Source organism: Chiloscyllium punctatum, chromosome 12, assembly GCF_047496795.1.
Source record: "Chiloscyllium punctatum isolate Juve2018m chromosome 12, sChiPun1.3, whole genome shotgun sequence".
Lineage (NCBI taxonomy): Eukaryota > Metazoa > Chordata > Chondrichthyes > Orectolobiformes > Hemiscylliidae > Chiloscyllium > Chiloscyllium punctatum.
In genome coordinates, this window is record NC_092750.1 from 12,191,559 (window position 1) to 12,212,500 (window position 20,942).

The 20,942-nt window shown below is 46.0% G+C and overlaps 1 protein-coding gene across 3 annotated transcripts in view; it reads left to right on the forward strand.

Moving 5' to 3' along the window:
* Window positions 1–19,240, forward strand: part of c12h3orf18 (chromosome 12 C3orf18 homolog) — an 86,692-nt gene extending 67,452 nt beyond the window's left edge. For all 3 annotated transcript variants that reach the window (XM_072581854.1, XM_072581853.1, XM_072581855.1), the window contains 2 exons: window positions 8,388–8,514; window positions 14,079–19,240. In XM_072581854.1, the coding sequence (XP_072437955.1) occupies window positions 8,388–8,514; window positions 14,079–14,159 (208 nt within the window). In that variant the 3' untranslated portion in view covers window positions 14,160–19,240. The remainder of the gene's footprint in view (window positions 1–8,387; window positions 8,515–14,078) is intronic.
* Window positions 19,241–20,942: the final 1,702 nt, after the last annotated feature.

Genomic DNA, 20,942 nt, shown 5'->3' on the forward strand with positions numbered 1-20,942 from the left:
GACCCAAGAGTTGCAGGGGAAGCTGCCTGTTCCCGCAGTGGGCGAGGAGGAAGGCATGTCTGATATGGCCTTTCATACCCTAATGCTAACCCTCAGTCCATGTATCTATTTCCCATGTTCCCCTCTAGTCCACTATTCTCCCAAATAATCTCAAACCAACTCAGTTCCAATTCATTCCTCCCCATCCTTCTGACCCACACCTACGCCCCCTCTCCCTTTGACCTGTCCTTCTCAATCCAAATCACCTGGGATTGATTATGGGACAGAAAATAATTATTGTTATTTATTGAAAAGCATTCAACTAATCCCTTGTGAAAACATACATTTCACTTAAGTGTGTAATCCTTTATGTAAATAAACATTCCCATTTCATAATCAGTCATAGAATCCTAAAGGTGTGGAAACAGGCCGTTTAGTCCACAACACCCCTCCAAAGAACGTCCCACCCAGACTCACCCCTCTACCCTAACTCTCTGTTCCTGCATTTCCCATTTCTAACCCACCTAACCTGCACATCTTTGGATTGTGGGAGGAAACCTGTGGGAGGAAACATGGGAAGAATGTGCAGACTCCACATAGTCACTGAGGCTGGCATTGAATTCAGGTCCCTGGTGCTGTGAGGAAGCAGTGCTAACCACTGAGCCAATATGCACCTAGATGAAATGGTCAATGGTCAATGTATTTATACACAAAAATATTTATATTTCTTCTGCTATTTGTTGTATATTTATATAGCTGGTCTGGTTGAGTTTCTGGTCAACGGTAGCTCCCAGAGTGTCGACAGTGGGGGATTCAGTGACGGCAATGCCATTATTAAGGTGTGAGGGTTAGATTCTCTCTTATTGGAGATGGTCATTGCCTGGCACTTGTGCATTTTTTATGTCACTCATCGCTTATTAGCCTGAGCTTAATTGCTATCCAAGCATATGGGCACAGAGATTGAGAGAAGAAATCTGTACCACTTTCTCCTGGCACTTGGGAAATTGTTGTGCAGGAAAAAAGGAAAATTGATGACCCTGTAGCCTTACTGAGACATGGCTAGCTGAGGGTGGGATTAAAAAGCCAGTCATAGAGTCATGGAAACAGATCCTTTGATCCAACCAGTCCATCATCCCAAACTAAACTGGTTCCACCTGCCTGCTCCTGACCCATATCCCTCCAAACCTTTCCTTTTAATGTACTTATCCAAATGTCTTTTAGATGTTGTAACTGTGCCTACATCCACCACTTCCTCTGGAAGTTCATTCCACACCCAAACCACCCTCTGTGTAGGAACGTTGCCCCTCATGCCTTTTTAAAATCTTGCTCCTCTCACCTTAAAGATGTGCCCCCTAGTCTGGAAATCCCCCATCCTAGGGAAACGGCGGCGACCATTAATTCTAACCGGACCCCTCATGATTTGATAAACTTCTGTCAGGTTGTCTCTCAACCTTGAGATGTCCCAGTGATCTAAGAGAAAATCCCGCACTCTCCTCAGTATTGCATTGCCACCTATTATTCCCTGCATCCATTGCTGCACAAAATAAAAAAAAAGTCTTCTGTAGGGTAGTTTGTTATGAATGAATTATTTTTTAAAAAAAAGCAGATCACTTGTCGAGATATTTATTCCCCTGGTGCTGTGGTTGAGGATGGGATTCAGCATTGGCCACAGCGGTGGACTTTTTACATCTCATTCACAAACGGTCCGGGCAGGATATCCGAAATATCTCGTTGCCAGCTCACCTCCAACTGAAATTCTGCAGCTGCCTCTTGGTCTGCCGGCAGCCTGTGACAAGCAGAGGCCAGGAGTGAATGACATATCCTTGTCCCTGGTGTCCTGTGGTTTGTACAGTCTGCTTTGCTGAGGTGATTACTTCCATTGGGCCATCAACCACAGAAACCACTGTGACTTGTGGCTGGGCTCCCCCTCCCTGGTTTGTTTTTATAGACATATATATATCCCCTTCCTCCCTGTGAATCCATTCATTAAACTGCAGACACGTGCTAACTGAGATAAGAGAGAGAGGAGATGGCCGGGACCTCCTACACTTCCTTTGGCTAGACTTAGTTCCACCCACACTGTTCCTCCCCCCCGCTTCCATTCATGAACATAGATCATTCAAGATGAAAAGAGGATCATAAAGCCTCTTGCTGCTGTGACCAGGGCTGGAAGGAAAGCCTTTGAAATGACTGAAGTGGGATAGTTTTAGACACCAAACCCAAGGAAGGGCTGCAGTTGCTGGAACCCAGAAACATAAAATAAAACAGACATTGCTGCAGCATTTGTGGAGAGAGACAGCAGGGGGTTTAACGTTTCAAGCCCAGTGTCCCTTCTTTCAGAAGGTCATAGCGTTTCTCCAGCACTTTCTGTTTTTTTCGTTTGGGATAGATGGCTCTTTCACCTCCCCCCAACCCCTCCATTTGAAAGGTGGACACCGAGATTGTAGTAGAATTGAAAATACGTGGCCACAAATTCAGGACAAAGCAGCTAATCGTTTAGCATTGAGATGAAGAGAAATTGCTTCAGTCCAAGGGTTGTGAACTGTGAGAGCTCTCTCGCTTTGCCTAGCGCGTTCTGAATACTCCATCGTGGACCCAAGGGTTTGGAGGGAATCAAGGGAAAATGGGGGTGGGTGGTGTACATTAAAACTTAGCATCAGTTAGGCCTGTATGGAATGGTGGATCAGATTGGACTGGCATGGTCTACTGCTCTTATTTTTGTGTTTGTGTGTGGCTGACGGGGGTGGGGGGAGAGAGAAGACAAGGTGGTGAGCTTGGTGAAGATCCAATTGAATGACCCTACCCTTCCGGAAAGCAAAAGGAGGTTTTAGCTGCACTGCCCACCCAGGCCCCAGGTCAAAATTAGAGTCAGGCCCTGAACAGAGAAGGTGGGGGGGGGGGGGGGGGGGGGGGTCAAAAAGTGTGGCTCTGGAAAAGCACAGCAGGTCAAGCAGCTGATGAAGGGTTTATGCCCGAAACATTGACTCTCCTGCTGCTCAGATGCTGCCTGACCTGCTGTGTTTTTCCAGCGCACACACTTTATGCCTCTGACTCTCCAGCATCTAGAGTCCTTGTCCTTACTTTCTCCTGAACAGGGAGGGACAATAGTTGAGGGCAGTCTAACCCAGCAGGTAATCGTCTCCCCCTCACATTATGCATCCCAGGATGACGACTTGAGAAAGGATGGTAAAAACAATGACTGCAGATGCTGGAAACCAGATTCTGGATTAGTGGTGCTGGAAGAGCACAGCAGGTCAGGCACCGCTCCTCGGATGCTGCCTGAACTGCTGTGCTCTTCCAGCACCACTAATCCAGAATTGTGAAAGAATGTCCTAGCACTGGAGGGGGTGCAGGGGAGGTTCACTAGGTTGATTCCGGAGTTGAGGGGGGGGGGGGGGGGGGTTGGCTTATGAGGAGAGATTGAAAAGACTGGGGTTAGATTCATTGGAATTTAGAAGAATGAGGGGGTCTCTTATAGAAACATACAAAATTATGAAGGGAATAGAGTAGACAGAAGCAGGGAGGTGGTTTCCAATGGTGGGTGAAACTAAAACTAGGGGCATAGCCTCGAAATAAGGAGGGAGCAGGTTTCGGACTGAGCTGAGGAGGAACTTCTTCACCCAAAGGGTTGTGAGTCTGTGGAATTCCCTGCACAGTGAAGCAGTTGAAACTACCCCATTGAATGTTTTAAAGGCAAAGATAGATTTTTGAACAGTAAAAGAATTAAGGGTTATGGTGACTGTGTGGGTAAGTGGAGCTGAGTCCACAAAAAAGGTCAGCCGCGACCGTATTGAATGGCAGAGAGGCTCAAGGGGCCAGATGGCCTACTCCTCCTCCTATTCCTTATGTTCCCTACCCAGCCTGCCAGGGTCAGTGTTCCGTCAGTTAATGCAACATTTGCAAAAGGCTCCTGTCACGGTTCTCCACAATCTCCCACTTTTGGAATACTGCATTCAGTTCTGGTCTCCCAGCTTTGTGAAAGATGTTGTGAGACTTGAAAGGGTTCAGGAAAAAATTTACCAGGATGTTGCCAGGGTCGGAGGGTTTGAATCAAAGGGAGAAGCTGAGTGGGCTGGGGATATTTTACCTGGCGTGCGAGAGGCTGAGGTGTGACCTTATCGAGGTTTATAAAATCATGAGGGGCATGGAGAGGATAAAAAAGACAAAGCCTTTTCCCTGGGATGGGAGAGTCCAGAACTAGAGGGCATAGGTTTAGGGTGAGAGGGGAAAGATATAAAAGAGACCTAAGGGGCAACGTTTCATGTAGAGGTATGAAAGAGAGATGTACAGCACAGAAACAGAGCAACCCGTCCATGCCGACCAGATATCCCAACCCAATCTAGTCCCACCTGCCAGCACCCGGCCCATATCCCTCCAAACCTTTCCTATTCATATACCCATCCAGATGCCTTTCAATTGGTGTAATTGTACCAGCCTCCACCACTTCCTCTGGCAGCTCATTCCATACACGCGCCACCCTCTGTGTGAAAAAAATTGCCCCTTAGGTCCCTTTTAAATCTTTCCCCTCTCACCCTAAACCTATGCCCTCTCGTTCTGGACTCACCCACCCCAGTGGAAAGACCTTATCTATTTATCCTATCCATGCCCCTCATGATTTTATAAACCTTTTATAAGGTCACCCCTCAACCTCCGACGCTCCAGGGAAAACAGCCCCAGCCTGTTGAACCTCTCCCTGTAGCTCAAATCCTCTAACCCTGGCAACATACTTGTAAATCTTTTCTGAGCCCTTTCAAATTTCACAACATCCTTCCTATAGCAGGGAGACCAGAATTGCACAATCTGGATGGCTATATGAATAGGAAGGGTTTAGAGGGATATGGGCCAAATGCTGGCAAATGGGACTAGATTAGGTTGGGATATCTGGTTAGAATGGACGGTTTGGACTGAAGGGTCTGTTTCTGTGCTGTACATCTCTTTGACAGAAAAATAACAGAGGGAGCAAAGCAAAAGCGATGAGGGAGAGAGAGAAGCAACAATACAGAAATAATAAGGCGGGTCGGGAAGAACTGTGGAGTAACCACCTGAGAGTTGGCACTGTTTTTGGGGCCATTAACCAACCCACTTATCACCTTATGAATTGCTCCAAGCCAATGAAACATCACTACCAGGGTTTCAACACTGATTGACCCCGACACGTTCTTAGTTCTCTGTATGGAATGTCAATTGGTGCTGATCCTGAAGGTTCTGAGTTCAAATTCAAATCCAGGACACAAGTGAATAATCTCTAATGGACAACTTGTGCTTAAACCCGCTTGCACCTTTGGCAAACATTTGTAGGAGTTCTAACACGTACCTTTCAGTACAGAAATGGCACAGCTCCTCCTTGCATTAAGAAAATCATAAAATGCTGGAAAAGCTCAGCAGTTGAACTCTGCTTTCTCTGGACAGATGCTGCCAGACCTGAGTTTTTCCAGCATTTTCTGATTTTCTTTTCCGTTCTTTGGGTTTTTGTTTTGTGAATTACCTGCCTGTCCCCCATGGACGAAGGGCATGGACTGGAATAGAATTTACCATGTGCGTTGCATTGATTTTTAATTGAATAATGGGGTAGAAGGAAGTGCTGGTCGCGACTCAGATTCACTATTTCCCTTGGAACATGCAGAAGGAATTTACAGAGATTAGAAGGTCAGAATTGTGGAAAGGTCTTGCTGTTTCGTGCAAAGGTCCCTGACTCCAATTTTAAAGATACTTTGGAGCAACTTCAAGGGCTCTGGTTATTTCTGTGGCTAACTCCTGACCTGTATCAGTTCCAAGTTCAAGGGTTAAGTCTCAGAGCTTCCTCTGGTTTCTGTCTGCCAGCACACTTGAGTCGTACTCAAGTCAGACCACAGACCACTAGATGGAGTACTGCGCAGAAAAGTTGTACATTTATATAGCACCTTGTTAGTTTTTTACAATGTCACAGGGTGCTTCATGTTCAATGCGAGGAAAATAAAGGCTAACAATTATATCGTGCCTTTAACGATCATTAGATCATAGAGTCTCTACAGCGTGGAAGCAGTCATTCAGTCCATACTGGACTTCAAAAGAACATCCTACCAGACTCACCCCTCTATTCTATCCCTGTAATTCCCATGGCTAACCCACCCAGCCTGCACATCCTTGGGCAATTTAGCATGGCCAATCCACCCTAACCTGCACACCTTCAGACTGTGGGAGGAAACTGGAGCACACCCATGCAGACATGAGGAGAATGTGCAAACTCCATAGACCGTCGCCTGAGACTGGAGTCAAGCCCAGGTCCTTGGCACTGTGAGACAGTAATGCTAACCACAGTGCCACTCAGATAGGTTAATATGCTATTGTGATGTAGAAACCACATCAGCCAGTGTGTGCACAGCAAGATCCCACAATTAGCACTCTACTAATGGTGCGAATAGTGATGGTTATCCCCAGGATAGCAGGCAGAATCCATCCCACTTTTTTTCCAAAGTTTGCAATGGCATCCTTTATGTCTGTCCAAATGGGGAGACAGGGCCTGAGTTTCGTGTTGTCTCCAGGAGGCTGCACTCCTGATTGTGTGCAGCACACTCTCAGTGCTGTACTCCCAGCTTCCGATTTGGTCCCCAAGTCCTGAAGAGGAACCTGAACCCAGGAAACAGGAGCATATTACCCTTAATCAAACCTGTCTGGGCCGGACAGACTCAGCAAGCCTGCCAGCTTCAGAGACAAGAGTTAATGTTTCAAGTTCAGTTAGACTAATCTTCAAAGGCAATTTCTGTTGCAGTCAGAGCATTAACTCGGGTTCTCTCTCTACAAGTGCTACCAGACCTGCTGAGTTTCTTCGGCACTTTCTGTCTTTATTTTGCATCTCAGCATACATAGCCTTGATAATGACTGTGTTACTGTTTTAGCCATGCCTAACCCTCGATGTGCAATCACTGCTGTTTTGCACAGCAAATATCTAGGTTATGAGAGAAAAGAAATGTGAAAGAGAATGAGAGATAAAGAAAATAAATAAGAGAAAGGAAATTGAGAAAGAAAGAAAAATCAGAACTTGCACTGATTATAGCTTCCCTGGATAACCTGATATGTCTTACATGTCTTGATGTACTTGGAAATGTGGCTGCTTCCTGAATGTGGCCACCTTTTCTCTTTGCAACACTGTACCTTCATGTGTGCATTTTGGGTGCATGTGTGGGTGTGTGTGTGTGGGTGTCACTGCAGGGATATTTAATGATAGTTGAACACCTGATATTTAGAAACTACATGTCAATATTATTCTTCTCCCACTTTCTCTTCCTGTTCCATGTAGGTCCCACTGTCAAGCTGATTGCCTGGATTCCACTGTCCTTTAGCAACTCATAGAATCCCTACAGTGTGAAAGCAAGCCATTCAGCCCATCAAGTCCACAGCGACCCTCCACAGAGCATCCCACCCAGACTGACCCCATCCCTGTAACCCTACATGTCTTATAGAATTTTTATAGAATTTGTTTAAAGATTCCTTACAGTGTGGAAACAGTCTCTTTGGCCCAACAAGTCCACACTGACCCTCTGAAGAGTTATCCACTCAGATCCATTCCTCTACTACTACACGTTTACCCCAGACTACATCTACACTACATATCCCTGAATACAATGGGCAATTTATCATGGCTAATTCACCTGCCCTGCACATCTTTGGACTGTGGGAGGAAACCAGAGCACCTGGAGGATACCCACACAGACACGGGGAGAATGTGCAAACTCCACACAGTTAAAAATCACACAACACCAGGTTATAGTCCAAAAGGTTTATTTGGAAGCATGAGCTTCAAAAGTTAGTGCTTCCAAATAAACCTGTTGGACTATAGCCTGGTGTTGTGTGATTTTTAACTTTGTCCACCCCAGCTCCTTCAAATCAACTTCCACACAGACAGTTGTCTGAGGGTAGGATCGAACATGGGTCCCTCGCGCTGTGAGGCAGCAGTGCTACCACTGACCCACCAAGTCACCCCATTCCTAGTGCCCACTCTTCACCTATATACTGAGGCAGGGAGTGCCATTGGGATGGTTAACCATGAAAGCTGTGTGAGATTATAGCAGAGACCTTCAGACAGTGGTCAGAACCTGGAACTGAGTGTGATTTCTCCTCACCTTTGACGAAAGGGACTGCTGCCAATTGTAGTGTCTCTATGATCTGGAGAGATTTGTTTGAATAATAATTTGTAACTCTGCAGTGGAATAGGGCTGTTGAGTTCACTGTTGTACCGAGTACTGTGTTAATAAAATAAGAAACACGAGGTTCACACTGAAATCCAGGCACCTTCTGAATACGCAACCCATGCACTGTTCACATGGCATGTATACTTCTTCTGATTATGTTGTAGCATTGGGCGGGAATGTCAGCTTTTGGAAAAATATCTTCAAATTGTGCCTTTTTGTTGTATTTTTCCCACCCGGCAGATTGGAAAAGCTACGTCACCAGTTGATGCCAATGTACAACTTTGATCCTGGCGAGGAACAGGATGAACTAGAGCAGGAGCTACTTGATCATGGCCGTGACACCGCTTCCCAGGGCCTGCAGAGCAAGGTAAGGTGGGCAGCTAAACCAGCGCTTCAGTCATACCAATCACAGCCAGTGAGCTCAGAGGCTGCCTCCTCTGTACTCTTTACCTTCGCATTTTGATGGTGACCTCTTCTGCCACGTTTGATCATTGTCTAGACTCAGGACACCCTGTCTCAGTGCTCATTTCCCAAGTGTGTGGAGCTTGGCAGTATGGGATGGTAGTGTGGGTTGGAAATGCAGTTTTGGAGAATGTTGGGCTGTGAGGATGGGCAGTATGGGATGGTAGTGTGGGTTGGAAATGCAGTTTTGAAGAATGTTGGGCTGTGAGAATGGGCAGTATGGGATAGGAGTGTGGGTTGGAAATGCAGTTTTGGAGAGTGTTGGGCTGTGAGGATTGGCAGTGTGGGATAGGAGTGTGGGTTGGAAATACAGTTTTGGAGAGTGTTGGGCTGTGAAGGTTGGCAGTGTGGGTTGGAAATACAGTTTTGGAGAGTGTTGGGCTGTGAGGGTTGGCAGTGTGGGATAGGAATGTGGGTTGGAAATGCAGTTTCGGAGAATGTTGGGCTGTGAGGATTGGCAGTGTGGGATAGGAGTGTGGGTTGGAAATGCAGTTTCGGAGAGTGTTGGGCTGTGAGGATTGGCAGTGTGGCTTGTCTTTTATTCACTTGTGGGATGGAGGCATCGCAAGCTAGATTGACATTTATTGTCCAACCCCTACTGTCCTGGAGAAGATATTGGTGACTGCAGTTCATGGGTGAGAGGCTATGCCCAGGGTGCTGTAAGTGAGGGAGCACCAGAATATTGACCCAGTGGCACTAAAGGAACAGCAATGTATTTCCAAGTCAGGACGCTGTGTGGCTCGGAGGGGAACATGCAGTTGGTAATGTTCCCAAGTAGCTGCTGTCCTTGTCCTTCTCAATGGCTGAGTTTGGAGGTTTGGAAGGTGCTGTTGATGGAGCCGGGGTGAGTTGCTGCAGTGTGTCTTGCTCAGGGTACAGACTGCTGACACAGGCGGAGGGTGGCCAACGTGGTACCAAGCAAGTGGGCAGCCTTTCTCTAGATGGTGTCAAGCTTCTTGAGTGTTGTTGGACCTGAACTCATCCAGAGTGAATTAATATTCTGTCACACTCCTGATGTGTGCCTTGGAGATGCTGAGGAGGTGAGTTACTTACTACAGGATTCCTAGCATCTGATCTGCTCTGCCAGCCACAGGATTTATATGGCTGGTCTAGTTCAGTTCATTGGTAACCAAGTATCGATAGATGTTGATAGTACTGTGGATTCAGTGATTGCAATGCCATTGAATGTATAGGTCACATGGTTAGATTACATCTTGTTTGAGATGCTCATTGCCTGGCATTTGTGTGGTGTGAATGTTAATTGCTCTCTATCAGCCCAAGTCTGAATGTTGTCCAGACTGTACTGCATTTGGACATGGGCAGCTTCAGTAGCTGAGGACTTCCAAATGGTGCTAAACAGTGTTGTATCTGTACAGGAACAGCTTGGCGAGGGGAGCAGCAAGTTTCGGTACATAAGGCTTCGGTCCTGTTGCCGGGATGTTGTCAGGGCCCATAGCCTTTGCAGAATCCAACCATTTTTTGATATCACGTGGAGTGAATCAAATTGGCTGAATACTGGTATCTGTGATGGTGGGGACCACTGGAGGAAGCTGAGATGGATCATGTACCTGACACTTCTGGCTGAAGATTGCTGTGAAAGTCTCAGCTTAGTCTTTTGCAGTGATGTGCTTGGCTCTTGTATCATTGAGGATGGGGATATTTGTGGAGCCTCTTCCTCCAGTGTGTTGTTTAACTGTCCACCACCATTCATGGCAGGATGTACAATTGGTTAGCACTGCATATGCTGCTTGACACCAAGTAACCCTGTGTTTAGCTTCACCAGGTTGACCCCTCATTTTTAGACATGCCCAGCAGTGTTCCTTTTAATGTTTGTTTTGAGTAGTGACAGCTAGATTCAGAAAGCAGTGCCATGACCAGCATGCCTTGCAGCAGCAGTGTGAACACATGGCTTACAGCGAACCTTAATGCCCATTGCTGCTGTCCTTGGCATGCCCTCCTACACTCGTCATTGAACCAGGGTTCAGTGATGGTAATGGGAGAGTGATATGCCAGACCAGGTCCTGTCATGAGTTTGTTGATTGTTTTGGAGTATGATTCTGCTGTTGCTGGTGACTCATAGCACTCCATCGATTTCCCATTGTGATTTGCTAGGTCTGTTTAAACTCTATCCCACTTAGTGATCGTGCTACACATTGTGATGGAGGATATTCTCAGTGTGAAGGTGGGGCCTGTACTCCACAAGGACTGTGCAGTGGTCACGCCCGCCAATATTGTCACGGACAGAAATGTCTACAATACCCACATTTGGTGTGGGTGAGGGCAAGTAGGTTTTCCCTCTTGTTGGTTCTTTTATCACCTTACACTGACTCAGTCTAGCAGCTCTGTCTCTGTCTGCTAGGGCTTGACTACTGAAGTACAGTTGGAGATGTACATTCTGCACCCTTGCTACAAGTAATGATCTTTTCAATGTGGTTGTCAACATGGAGGAAGCACTGATTTATCACCTGAGAAGGGGGCAGTATGTGGTAATCAGCAGGAAGTCTCCTTTCCCATGTTTGACCTGGTGTGATGAATCTTCTGAGGTCCAGGGTCAATGTTAAAGACTCCCAGGGCAGCTCCCTCCCACCTGTACAGTATGATTCTGCTGTTGCTGGTTACTCATAGCACTCCATCGATTTCCCATTGTGATTTGCTAGGTCTGTTTAAACTCTATCTCACTTAGCAGGGTGATCGTGGTACACATTGTGATGGAGGATATCCTCAATGTGAAGGTGGGGCCCGTACTCCACAAGGACTGTGCAGTGGTCACGCCCGCCAGCCACCATCTCTGCTGGGTCTGTCCTAGTGGGACAGGACATACCCAGGAATGATAATGGTCGTGTCATTTTATTTATTCGTTCATGATACATAGGCACTGCTGGCTGGACCCAGCATTTATTGCTCATCCCTAGATGCCCTTGTGAAGGTGGTGGTGAGCTATCTTCTTGAACCGCTGCAGCCCATGTGCTGTAGGGTGACCCATGACACCCATATGGATCCTGATGAAGGGCTCATTCACGAAATGTCGATTCTACTGCTCCTTGGATGCTGCCTGACCTGCTGTGCTTTTCCAAACCCTTGACCATGATGCCCACATGGCGGGAGATCAAGGATTTTGACCCAGCGACAGTGAAGGAACAGCAATATGTTTCCAAGTCAGGGTGATGAGTGACTTGGAGGGGAACTTGCAGGTGGTAGAGTTCCCATGTATCTACTGCCCTTGTCCTTCTAGATGGAATTGTGTGTTTGGAAGGTGCTTGTGAATTGGTGAATTGCATCTTGTAGATAGTACACAGTGCTGGTACTGAGCACCTGTGGAGAAGGGAGTGGATTTTTGTGGATGTGGTGCCAATCAAGTGGGTTGCTTTGTCCTGGATGGTGTCAAGCTTCTTGAGTGTTGTCGGAGCTGCACCCATCCTGGCAAGTGGGGAGTATTCCATCACACTCCTGACTCCTGCTTTATCGGTGACTGACAGGCTTTGTGGAGTTGAAGAATGTGGTGCTGGAAAAGCACAGCTAATAAGGCTTTGTGAAGTCTGTAGGTGAGTTATTGTCCACAGTATTCCTAGTCTCTGACCTATTCTTGTAGCAACTGTATTTATGTGGTGAGTCTATTTGGGTTCTTGTCGATGGTAACCCCCCAGAATGTTGATAGTGGGCAATTCAGTGATGGTAACATTGTTGAATGTCAAGGGACAATGGTTAGATTAAACATAAAACATAGAAAAATACAACGGAGTTTACAGGCCCTTTGGCCCTCAATGTTGCGCCAATCCAAGCCCACCTAACCTACACTAGCCCACTCTCCTCCATATGCCTATCCAATGCCCGTTTAAATGCCCATAAAGAGGGAGAGTCCACCACTGCTACTGGCAGGGCATTCCATGAACTCACGACTCGCTGAGTAAAGAATCTACCCCTAACATCTGTCCTATACCTACCACCCCTTAATTTAAAGCTATGCCCCCTCGTAATAGCTGACTCCATACGTGGAAAAAGGTTCTCATGGTCAACCCTATCTAAACCCCTAATCATCTTGTACACCTCTATCAAGTCACCCCTAAACTTTCTTTTCTCCAATGAAAACAGCCCCAAGTGCCTCAGCCTTTCCTCATACGATCTCCCTCCCATACCAGGCAACATCCTGGTAAACGATTGTGGTCTTACTGGAGATGATCAATCTTACTTGCCACTTGTTAGCCCAAGCCTGAATATTTTCCAGATCTTGTTGCATTTGAACATGGACTGCTTCAGTATGTGAGAGGTTGTGACTGGTGCTGAACATTGTGCAGTAATCGGTGACCATCGGAGGGAAGGTTAGATTAGATTAGATTCCCTACAGTATGGAAACAGGCCCTTTGGCCCAACAAGTCCATACCAACCCTCTGAAGAGTCACCCACCCAGATCCATTCCCCTACCCAGACCATATTTACCCCTGACTAATGCACCTAACACTATGGGCAATTTAGCATGACCAATTCAATTAACCTGCACATCTCTGGATTGTGGGAGGAAACCCACGCAGACACGGGGAGAATGTACAAACTCCACACAGACAGTCACCCGAGTCTGGAATCGAACCCAGGTCCCTGGTACTGTGAGGCAGCAGTGCTAACCACTGAGCCACCGTGCTGCCCCATTGATGGGGGGGGGGGGGGGGGGGGCTGAAGATGTTTGGGCCTAGTGATGATGTTAGTGAGGATTAGTGGTGAATGTTAACATTGAAGGTGGCAGAGAGGGTTGATCATTTATTAATTTCATGTGATACACCATAGATAAACCTATTTCATCTTAATTTACTCCTTGAAACACCATTTTCAATCAAGTCAAAATGGGCTTGTATCTTGCCTTGACGTAAACGAGTGGATAGAGAATTTTGCCCCATTCTAATATTGATTAACGTCAATGGAGATAAAAGGCAGAAGGAGCTGATTGACAATATCATTTGTGGGAAACAGTGAGAACACCCAGTTTGGATATATTAGAAATATAGATCAGAATATTGTCTCAACGGTGAGAAACTAGGAACTGTGGCAGAACAGAGCGATTTGCTGGCTGTAGTACAGGAATGGAGGAGATGTGAAGGACTGTTAGTGTGTTCGTCAAGTGTAAGTCTCCACCAATGAGTTTATATAACTGTGGTAATTAAGGTCCATCTCTACATCATTGCAGCATAAGAGACCTTGGACTAGTATAACCTGGGCAATTGGCGTTCATCGCAAATTTGCAGGACTCAGAACTTGAAATGTGAATACAATGGATAACGTTTAAAACAGGCACTACATCCCCTGCTCAATAATGAACCAAGTGGAGCCTGATGAGAGAATATTCACACCCATCCTAAGAATGAACCAATGTGAGTCTGTTGGAGTGAGGAGCAGGTCAAAAACTCCAGAGTGGAGGGAGGGGAGGGATGTAAACTTTGACCAGTTGCTAGCTGACTCTCTTCCCATGCTTTATTCCCCTAGATTCTGATGCCAAGTCAAGGATCCTTGCAGAGGCCCAGCAGACTTGTGTTCACCGATGTAGCCAATGCCATCAAAGCCTGAATGAAATTGGATTCTGCTTTGTGCTCCAACTTGTGAAGGTCAATCTGTGCATGGTCGTGTCATCTGCTTCCAGTCATATATCGATATATAGTCCTCTGGATAGCCTGCTTCCCTACTCCCCCAGACCTCTAAGATGTCAGTCACTTTGGGTACACCTTCGGACATGCATTTCAAGAGAAGAAATGGCATTCTGAGCAGGCAGTAAGAGGACAAAGTAGAAGCCATTGGCTTGGCTTGGGATTCACAATGACGGGGAGTAGAGCAGGGGATTATTGAACTCATTTCCTGTCAACGTGAGTCCTGTTTCTTAGCTCCTCCGGTACCGGGCTGAAATTTGGGGGCTTGTTGGAGCAGAGGGGTGAAGCCATCTGCACCCTCCCCCTTTCCCAACCACTCACCAGCCCTGAAAATTGCATAAAAAGTTTCCCGTTTCCATTCCCTCTGGGTGAGGCAGTTCCCCCGACCCCCCCCACCCTGTGCTCACCACTACTTGGATGGAATCCCTCAGTCTGTGCCCATTTCAAAAGCAAACAAGGTGTCCCATGACATATACAAGAACTAGCCTGGTCACGCTATAGAGAGCTCGACTGGGCTGAAGCTGCTAACTTCAGCTAATGTTTAAATATGAATATTTCACAGAGGCAGTGGGAGAGGTGAAGCTTCTGAAACCTCCACAGAAATACCGAGGGTTCCTGCCTCTCCAATCCATTTTTTGTTCCTGCTCTTTATTCTTTCATGGGATGTGGGTGTCACTGGTAAGGCTGGTATGTTTGTTTTGCCCATCCTGGTTTCCCATTAGCTGATTAGCTTGCTGAGCCATTTCAGAGGCCAGTTAAAAGACAACTGCATTGCGGTGGGTTTGGAGTCACATGTAGGCCAGAAGATTTCACTTGACTGGGTAAGGACAGCAGATTTACCTCCACCACACCCCCCCCTCCAAAAGTGGAATTGACGAACTAGCTGGGATTTTTACAAACAGTCAACACCAGTTGTGTGGTCAAGTTGACATTTATTAATTGAGTTCAAGTCCCACTTACTGCCATTGAGAGATGTTAAAACCCTGAACTCAGAGGGTTAGAGTGGGCTCTAGAGACCTCTGCTCTAGAGACATGACCACGATGCCAGCATCTCCTCCATTCCCTACTCTACCCCTTAATTTGTCTCTTCCTGCTCACCCCCCATTACCCATCCATCAACAGCTGCCATCAGCACCTCACCCATAGCCTGATGTTCCCACCAAGGCTCAGCCACTCAAAGTTATGAGCTGGCTGGAGGGATGAGGAGATTGGTTTGGGGGCAGGGAAGGGTGGTGTTGGTGTCTCCTTGCTTCCAGAGGGCCAGCATCAAAACCAAAACCACAACCGTTTCATGTTGTCTTGTCCCTTTGACTCTGGGCTGCCATTTTGGATTTATCGGTCAATTTCACAGCCAGGAAATTGTGGGCACAAAGTGGTAGCGCTCTTCCCTCTAGGTCAAAAGACTAAGGTTTCAATTCACTCCCCAGGATTTTAGCACGAGATCTAAGCCAACGGGGGGAGTGCTGCATCGTCAGAGGCACCATCTTTGGGATAAGACATTAAATCCAGGACCTGTCTGCCTTCTCAGGACATGAAAAAGTGAAAGAGGAAGCAGGATAATTCTCCCTGGTGTTCAACATCATGACGGCAGACTGCCTGGTCAATAATACATTGTGGGATTTGCTCTCTGCAAATTGGCTGCTATGGTTCCAAAGTTACTGCATTTCAAAAGAACTTAATTGACTCAAAAGCACCTTAGGTTGTTCTAGGGTCATGATGGGTGAATATGAAGGTTTCTTTTGCTTTACAAGAACCTATCCTTTATGTTCAGTTACTGGGCTAAATATATGGATATCTTTCCAGATGGAAACTCTATTGAAATAAATGCGTATCAACGTGAAACTGTCTTAAGATGTTCAAACACGACCCAAGGAACAGATGGAATAACTCTGCAATTCTCTACCCATTCAGATCACTGTTAAAAAATCACACAACACCAGGTTATAGTTCAACATTTAGATCACTGCATAGCCCTTGTTATTAATGTCACAATGTAGATGCAGTTTCAAGGATTCCAGTCATAATTACTTTATTCTTTCCACTGTGAATTCTGATCAGAGAACAGAGAATGTTATAGCGCAGTACAGACCCTTGATGTTGCGCTGACCTGTGAAATTAATCTGATGCCCATCTAACCCAAACTGTTCCATTATTATCCATATATATGTCCAATGCCCATTTAAATGCCCTTAATGTCGGCAAGTGTACAACTGTTGCAGGCAGGCTGTTCCATGTCCCTATCACTCTCTGAGTTAAGAAACTACCCCTGATATCTGTCCTAAGTCAAACTCCCCTAAATTTAAAGCTATGTCCCCTCCTGTTAGCCTTCACCATCCGAGGAAAAAGGCTCTCACTGTCTCACAGATTTATTGTGCTTGCTCTCCTTGCCATTGATGGACCAACCTTCCTGGCCAATGCTGGCCCCCTATTACATTACCCCCATCTCCTGCCACTGAAAGAAACTGGCTGGAAGGTAAAGGTGACAGAATCTGACCAGACCATTGGGCTGCTCTCTCGTTAGAAAAGGAGAGACGACCAGTGGGGGTTTAACCTGAAGGTCCCCACGCCTCAGACAGGGGAGAGGTTAAGAAGGAGAGTCGTTCATGCTAACCTCAGCTGATCCAGTCGAGTCACATGACACCAGGTGATAGTCCAGCAGGTTCATTTGATATCCAAAAGCACTCCGAAAGCTTGTGATTTTCAATAAACCTGTTGGACTATTACCTGTGTCATGTGACTTCTGCCTTTGTCCACCCCAGTCCAACACCGGCACCTCCACGTCATCAGTTGATTCAGGATTTGAACCCACACTGTTCACATCACTCAGCAGCCAACTCGCCAACTGAGCTAACCAGACCTCGGGAGACTGAGAGAAAGGTACAACCACAAATAAACTGTGGGCAACATTTGAAGAAAGAACACAAGTGAAATACATTCCACTGAAAACCGGAGAAGGATCTATGTGTGACTTACTCAGGAAGGAAAGGATAGTGCTAGATTAACTGAGACATTTATAAGATTACAAAGAATAATAGCATGCCTTGGGATTGGGAGGTTCTCAGTAACTGGCAAAGGGCCATTGAAAGGTTAATTAAAAAGGAAAAAGTTAGAATAAGCAAGGTGTCTGGAATATAAAAATAGAAAAACTTATTATAAAAATGAAACGAACTGCAGATACTATTAAACCCATTATAATCTTTGCAAAGTTTTTGGATTTGATAAGTTGCTGTACAAAATGCTAATAGACAAGACCAAGCACTTGTGTGATTGAAAGTAATATATTACAATGGATTGAGGATTGGTGAGTGGACAGGAAACCAAGAGAAGGCATAAAAAGACCATTTTCAAGTTGCCAGGCTGTTACCAATGGAGAGTCTCAATGGTCAATGTTTGGGGCTGCAGCTATTTACATTCTATATTAATGACTTCGACAAAGAGTCAGAGAGTAATGTATCTAAGTTTGCTGATAATGCAAAGCTAAGTTAAAATTTAAGTTGTGAAGGTGTTTACAGGGAGGCTGTGAGGAAATATAGACAGGTTAGATGAGTAGACAACAAGATGGAATTGAATATGGGGAATGTGTCAAGTTATTCGCTCTGGTGTTAAGGATGGAAAAGCAGGATATCTTTTAAAAGATCTGACTATTGTAAACGTTGATGTTCAGAGACCCTTGTGTGTTTTTGTACAAGGAATTGAGAAGATTAGCATGCAGGTTACCACAAGCCGTTAAGAAGGTCATGCACAAGTTGTCCTTCAGTGTAAGGGAACTGGAATCTAGGAGTAAGGAAATTTGGTTACAATTTCACAGGGAATTGGTGAGCTGACACCTGGGACTACTATGGGCAATTTTGGTCCCCACATTTAAGGAAGGATGTACTTGCATTAAAGGCAGTCCAGTGAAGGTTCACTAGACTGGTCTATGATTAGATTAGATTACTTACAGTGTGGAAACAGGCCCTTCGGCCCAACAAGTCCACACCGCCCCGCCGAAGCGCAACCCACCCATACCCCTACATTTACCCCCTACCTAACACTACAGCAGTTTAGCATGGCCAATTCACCTGACCTGCACATCTTTGGACTGTGGGAGGAAACCGGAGCACCCAGAGGAAACCCACACAGACACGGGGAGGACGTGCAAACTCCACACAGTCAGTCGCCTGAGGCGGGAATTGAACCCGGGTCTCTGGTGCTGTGAGGCAGCAGTGCTAACCACTGTGCCACCGTGCCGCCCACTATGGGAAGAGAGGGTTGGACCTATGGTGAGGTTAGGCAAATTGGGCCTGCATTCTCTGGGATTTAAAAGACCAAGAAATGATCTCACTGAGACACGCAGAATCTGGAAGGGTTTTGGTAAGGTTGATACTGAGATGTTGTTTCCCCTGATAGGGGGGTCCAGAAAACGGCACAGTCAGGGGATAAGAGGCGATCATTTAGAACAGAGATGGGGAGATATTCCTTGACTCAAAGAGTCAAGAGGCTTTTGGATGCTGCATCACTGAATATATTTGAGGTTGAGCTAAATGGGTATTTGGTCTTTTAGGGAATCAAGGAATATGATGGGAAAAGTGGGAAAGTAAAGATGAAGTAGGAGATCAACCATGATTGTACTGAATAGTGAACATCTTCATTGGGCTGGTTGGTTTTCTCATACTCCTACATCTTGCATTGTTATCTCAAGGCTGGTCATCATTACAACCATCCAATTGTAATTCACTCCTCAGTTGGCCCATTATAGACCAGAGGCCCAATCCCAAAGGGAGTGTCAAGGTTCACCATTAAGGATTGGCCCCTATTTGAAAAAAAAGGACACACTCATATTTCCACCACCTCTCTACCCAAAACCCCCTTTATCAGGAGTAATTTAATATCAATATTAAGATGTTTGGCAAATCAATCAATTACTTCAGTTGGATATGATGATCGGAATTACATTCCCTTAGTTTGACTATGTCAATGACTGTTTATATCATGGATTACAGCAGTATTAAAGTACCAAGAAAAGACTTGATGAGACTAATGTTGGTTCTTATGCTTGCTATTTCTTGTCTTCCCCTTGGTCCCTTCTGAGTTGCCCTCTCATGTCACCAGGAGATTATTGTTTGAGGTGTGCTTCTAGAAGGCTATTGTGTTGGTGAAGCCGTTTTATTCAAACAAGTGTGAATGAAGTGCAAGGTCTTTACTGAGATTGGAACATACAATAGCAGTTACCCGTTTACCTATGTGTACCACAGAGGGGCTATAATGCTCACGCACCACACAATCGCCATTAAGGTGGTGCTGAGAATAAAACCAGAAGGTCGAAAATGAAGAAGGGTTTCTACTGTCACTCCCCTTTACAGTGAGTGAGCTACACTCACTGCTTTTCACTGCAAACACGGTATTGACTACCAGTAATTTTTCATGTTAAGCATCTTGCATTTGAAATTGTTATGAGTTATTTATTTTTTATCAGATGAGGGTATTGCCGGTCAGGCCAGCATTTATGTCCCATCCCAGTTTGAGTCAACCCCATTGCTGTGGGGTTGGAGTCACATGTTGGCCAGACCAGGTAAGGATGGCAGTTTCCTTCCCTAAAGGACATTAGTGAACCACTTGGGTTTTTCCTAACAATTGACAATGGATTCACGGTCATCATTAGACTCTTCATTCCAAAATTTTATTGTACTCAAATTCCACCATTTGCTGTGGCGGGATTCAAATTCAGGTCTCTGAAACTTTGGTTGGGTCTCTGAATTAACACTTTAGTTATAATATAACTGGGCCATCACCTTCCCTTCTATCCATTAACCCACTCAAGATTTTGCAATAGATGGGGCTTTACGGCTTTTGGATGTATAGATTTGGGCTTCATATTCCTGTGCATTGCTTGGTTCTAGGCTTTGCGGAGGGAATGAGATTTGTTTGTGTTCTCTCAGGGATTGCAGGTCTAAGTTTTCTCCACCATCAGGTACAAGGCCAACAGTAACCATGGTAATGAAGCTCGGAGGAGAGGCGGCTGCCTCATCTCCCACACCTCGCATTCCTCCAAGCTGCAAGCTTGACCACATGGGGATCAGAGTGCCCACAGCTGCTGTGCTTTGGGCTGTTTGTGGACCTATTTTTCTGAGGCAGCAAAGCAGGAAGGTGGTGGGGGGGTGGGGGAGGTTGAGTGGGCGGCGGTGGCTCGTGAAGGTGAATCCTTCTGCAGCCTCTCTAAGGCCTCTTCCGGTTTAGGGATGTCCTGGTTCCTCGTCACTAACAGAAACTGAGAGGTCACAAAGAGAGCTGCCGGTTTGTAAACCTTCCTGACCCTCTGGTTGAGATTTCTCCATTCTCGACCTGAGGTGATGCAAAGTGGGTCCACGTACAGAAGGCCATTCAGCCCATCATTCCTGTGCCATCTCTTTGGAAAGTCTATCTGATTAGCTCTGCAAACTTTCTTTCCAGTGTGGATCCTGTGCTCTTTTGAAAATTGACATCTTCCAGCAGCATTGTAGTCCTCTCTGTAGTAACTTGTTTAAAAATATCATTCCTTACACCTCTTCGTAAAATCCTACAGTGCAGAAAGAGGCTGTTCAGCCCATCTAACCTGTGCTGACACTCAAAGAGCATCCCACCCAGCCACCACCTGATCCCCATAACCCTGCATTTAACATGGGAAACACACCTAGCCTACACATCCCTGGACACTATAACATAGCCAATCCACCCTAACCTGCACATC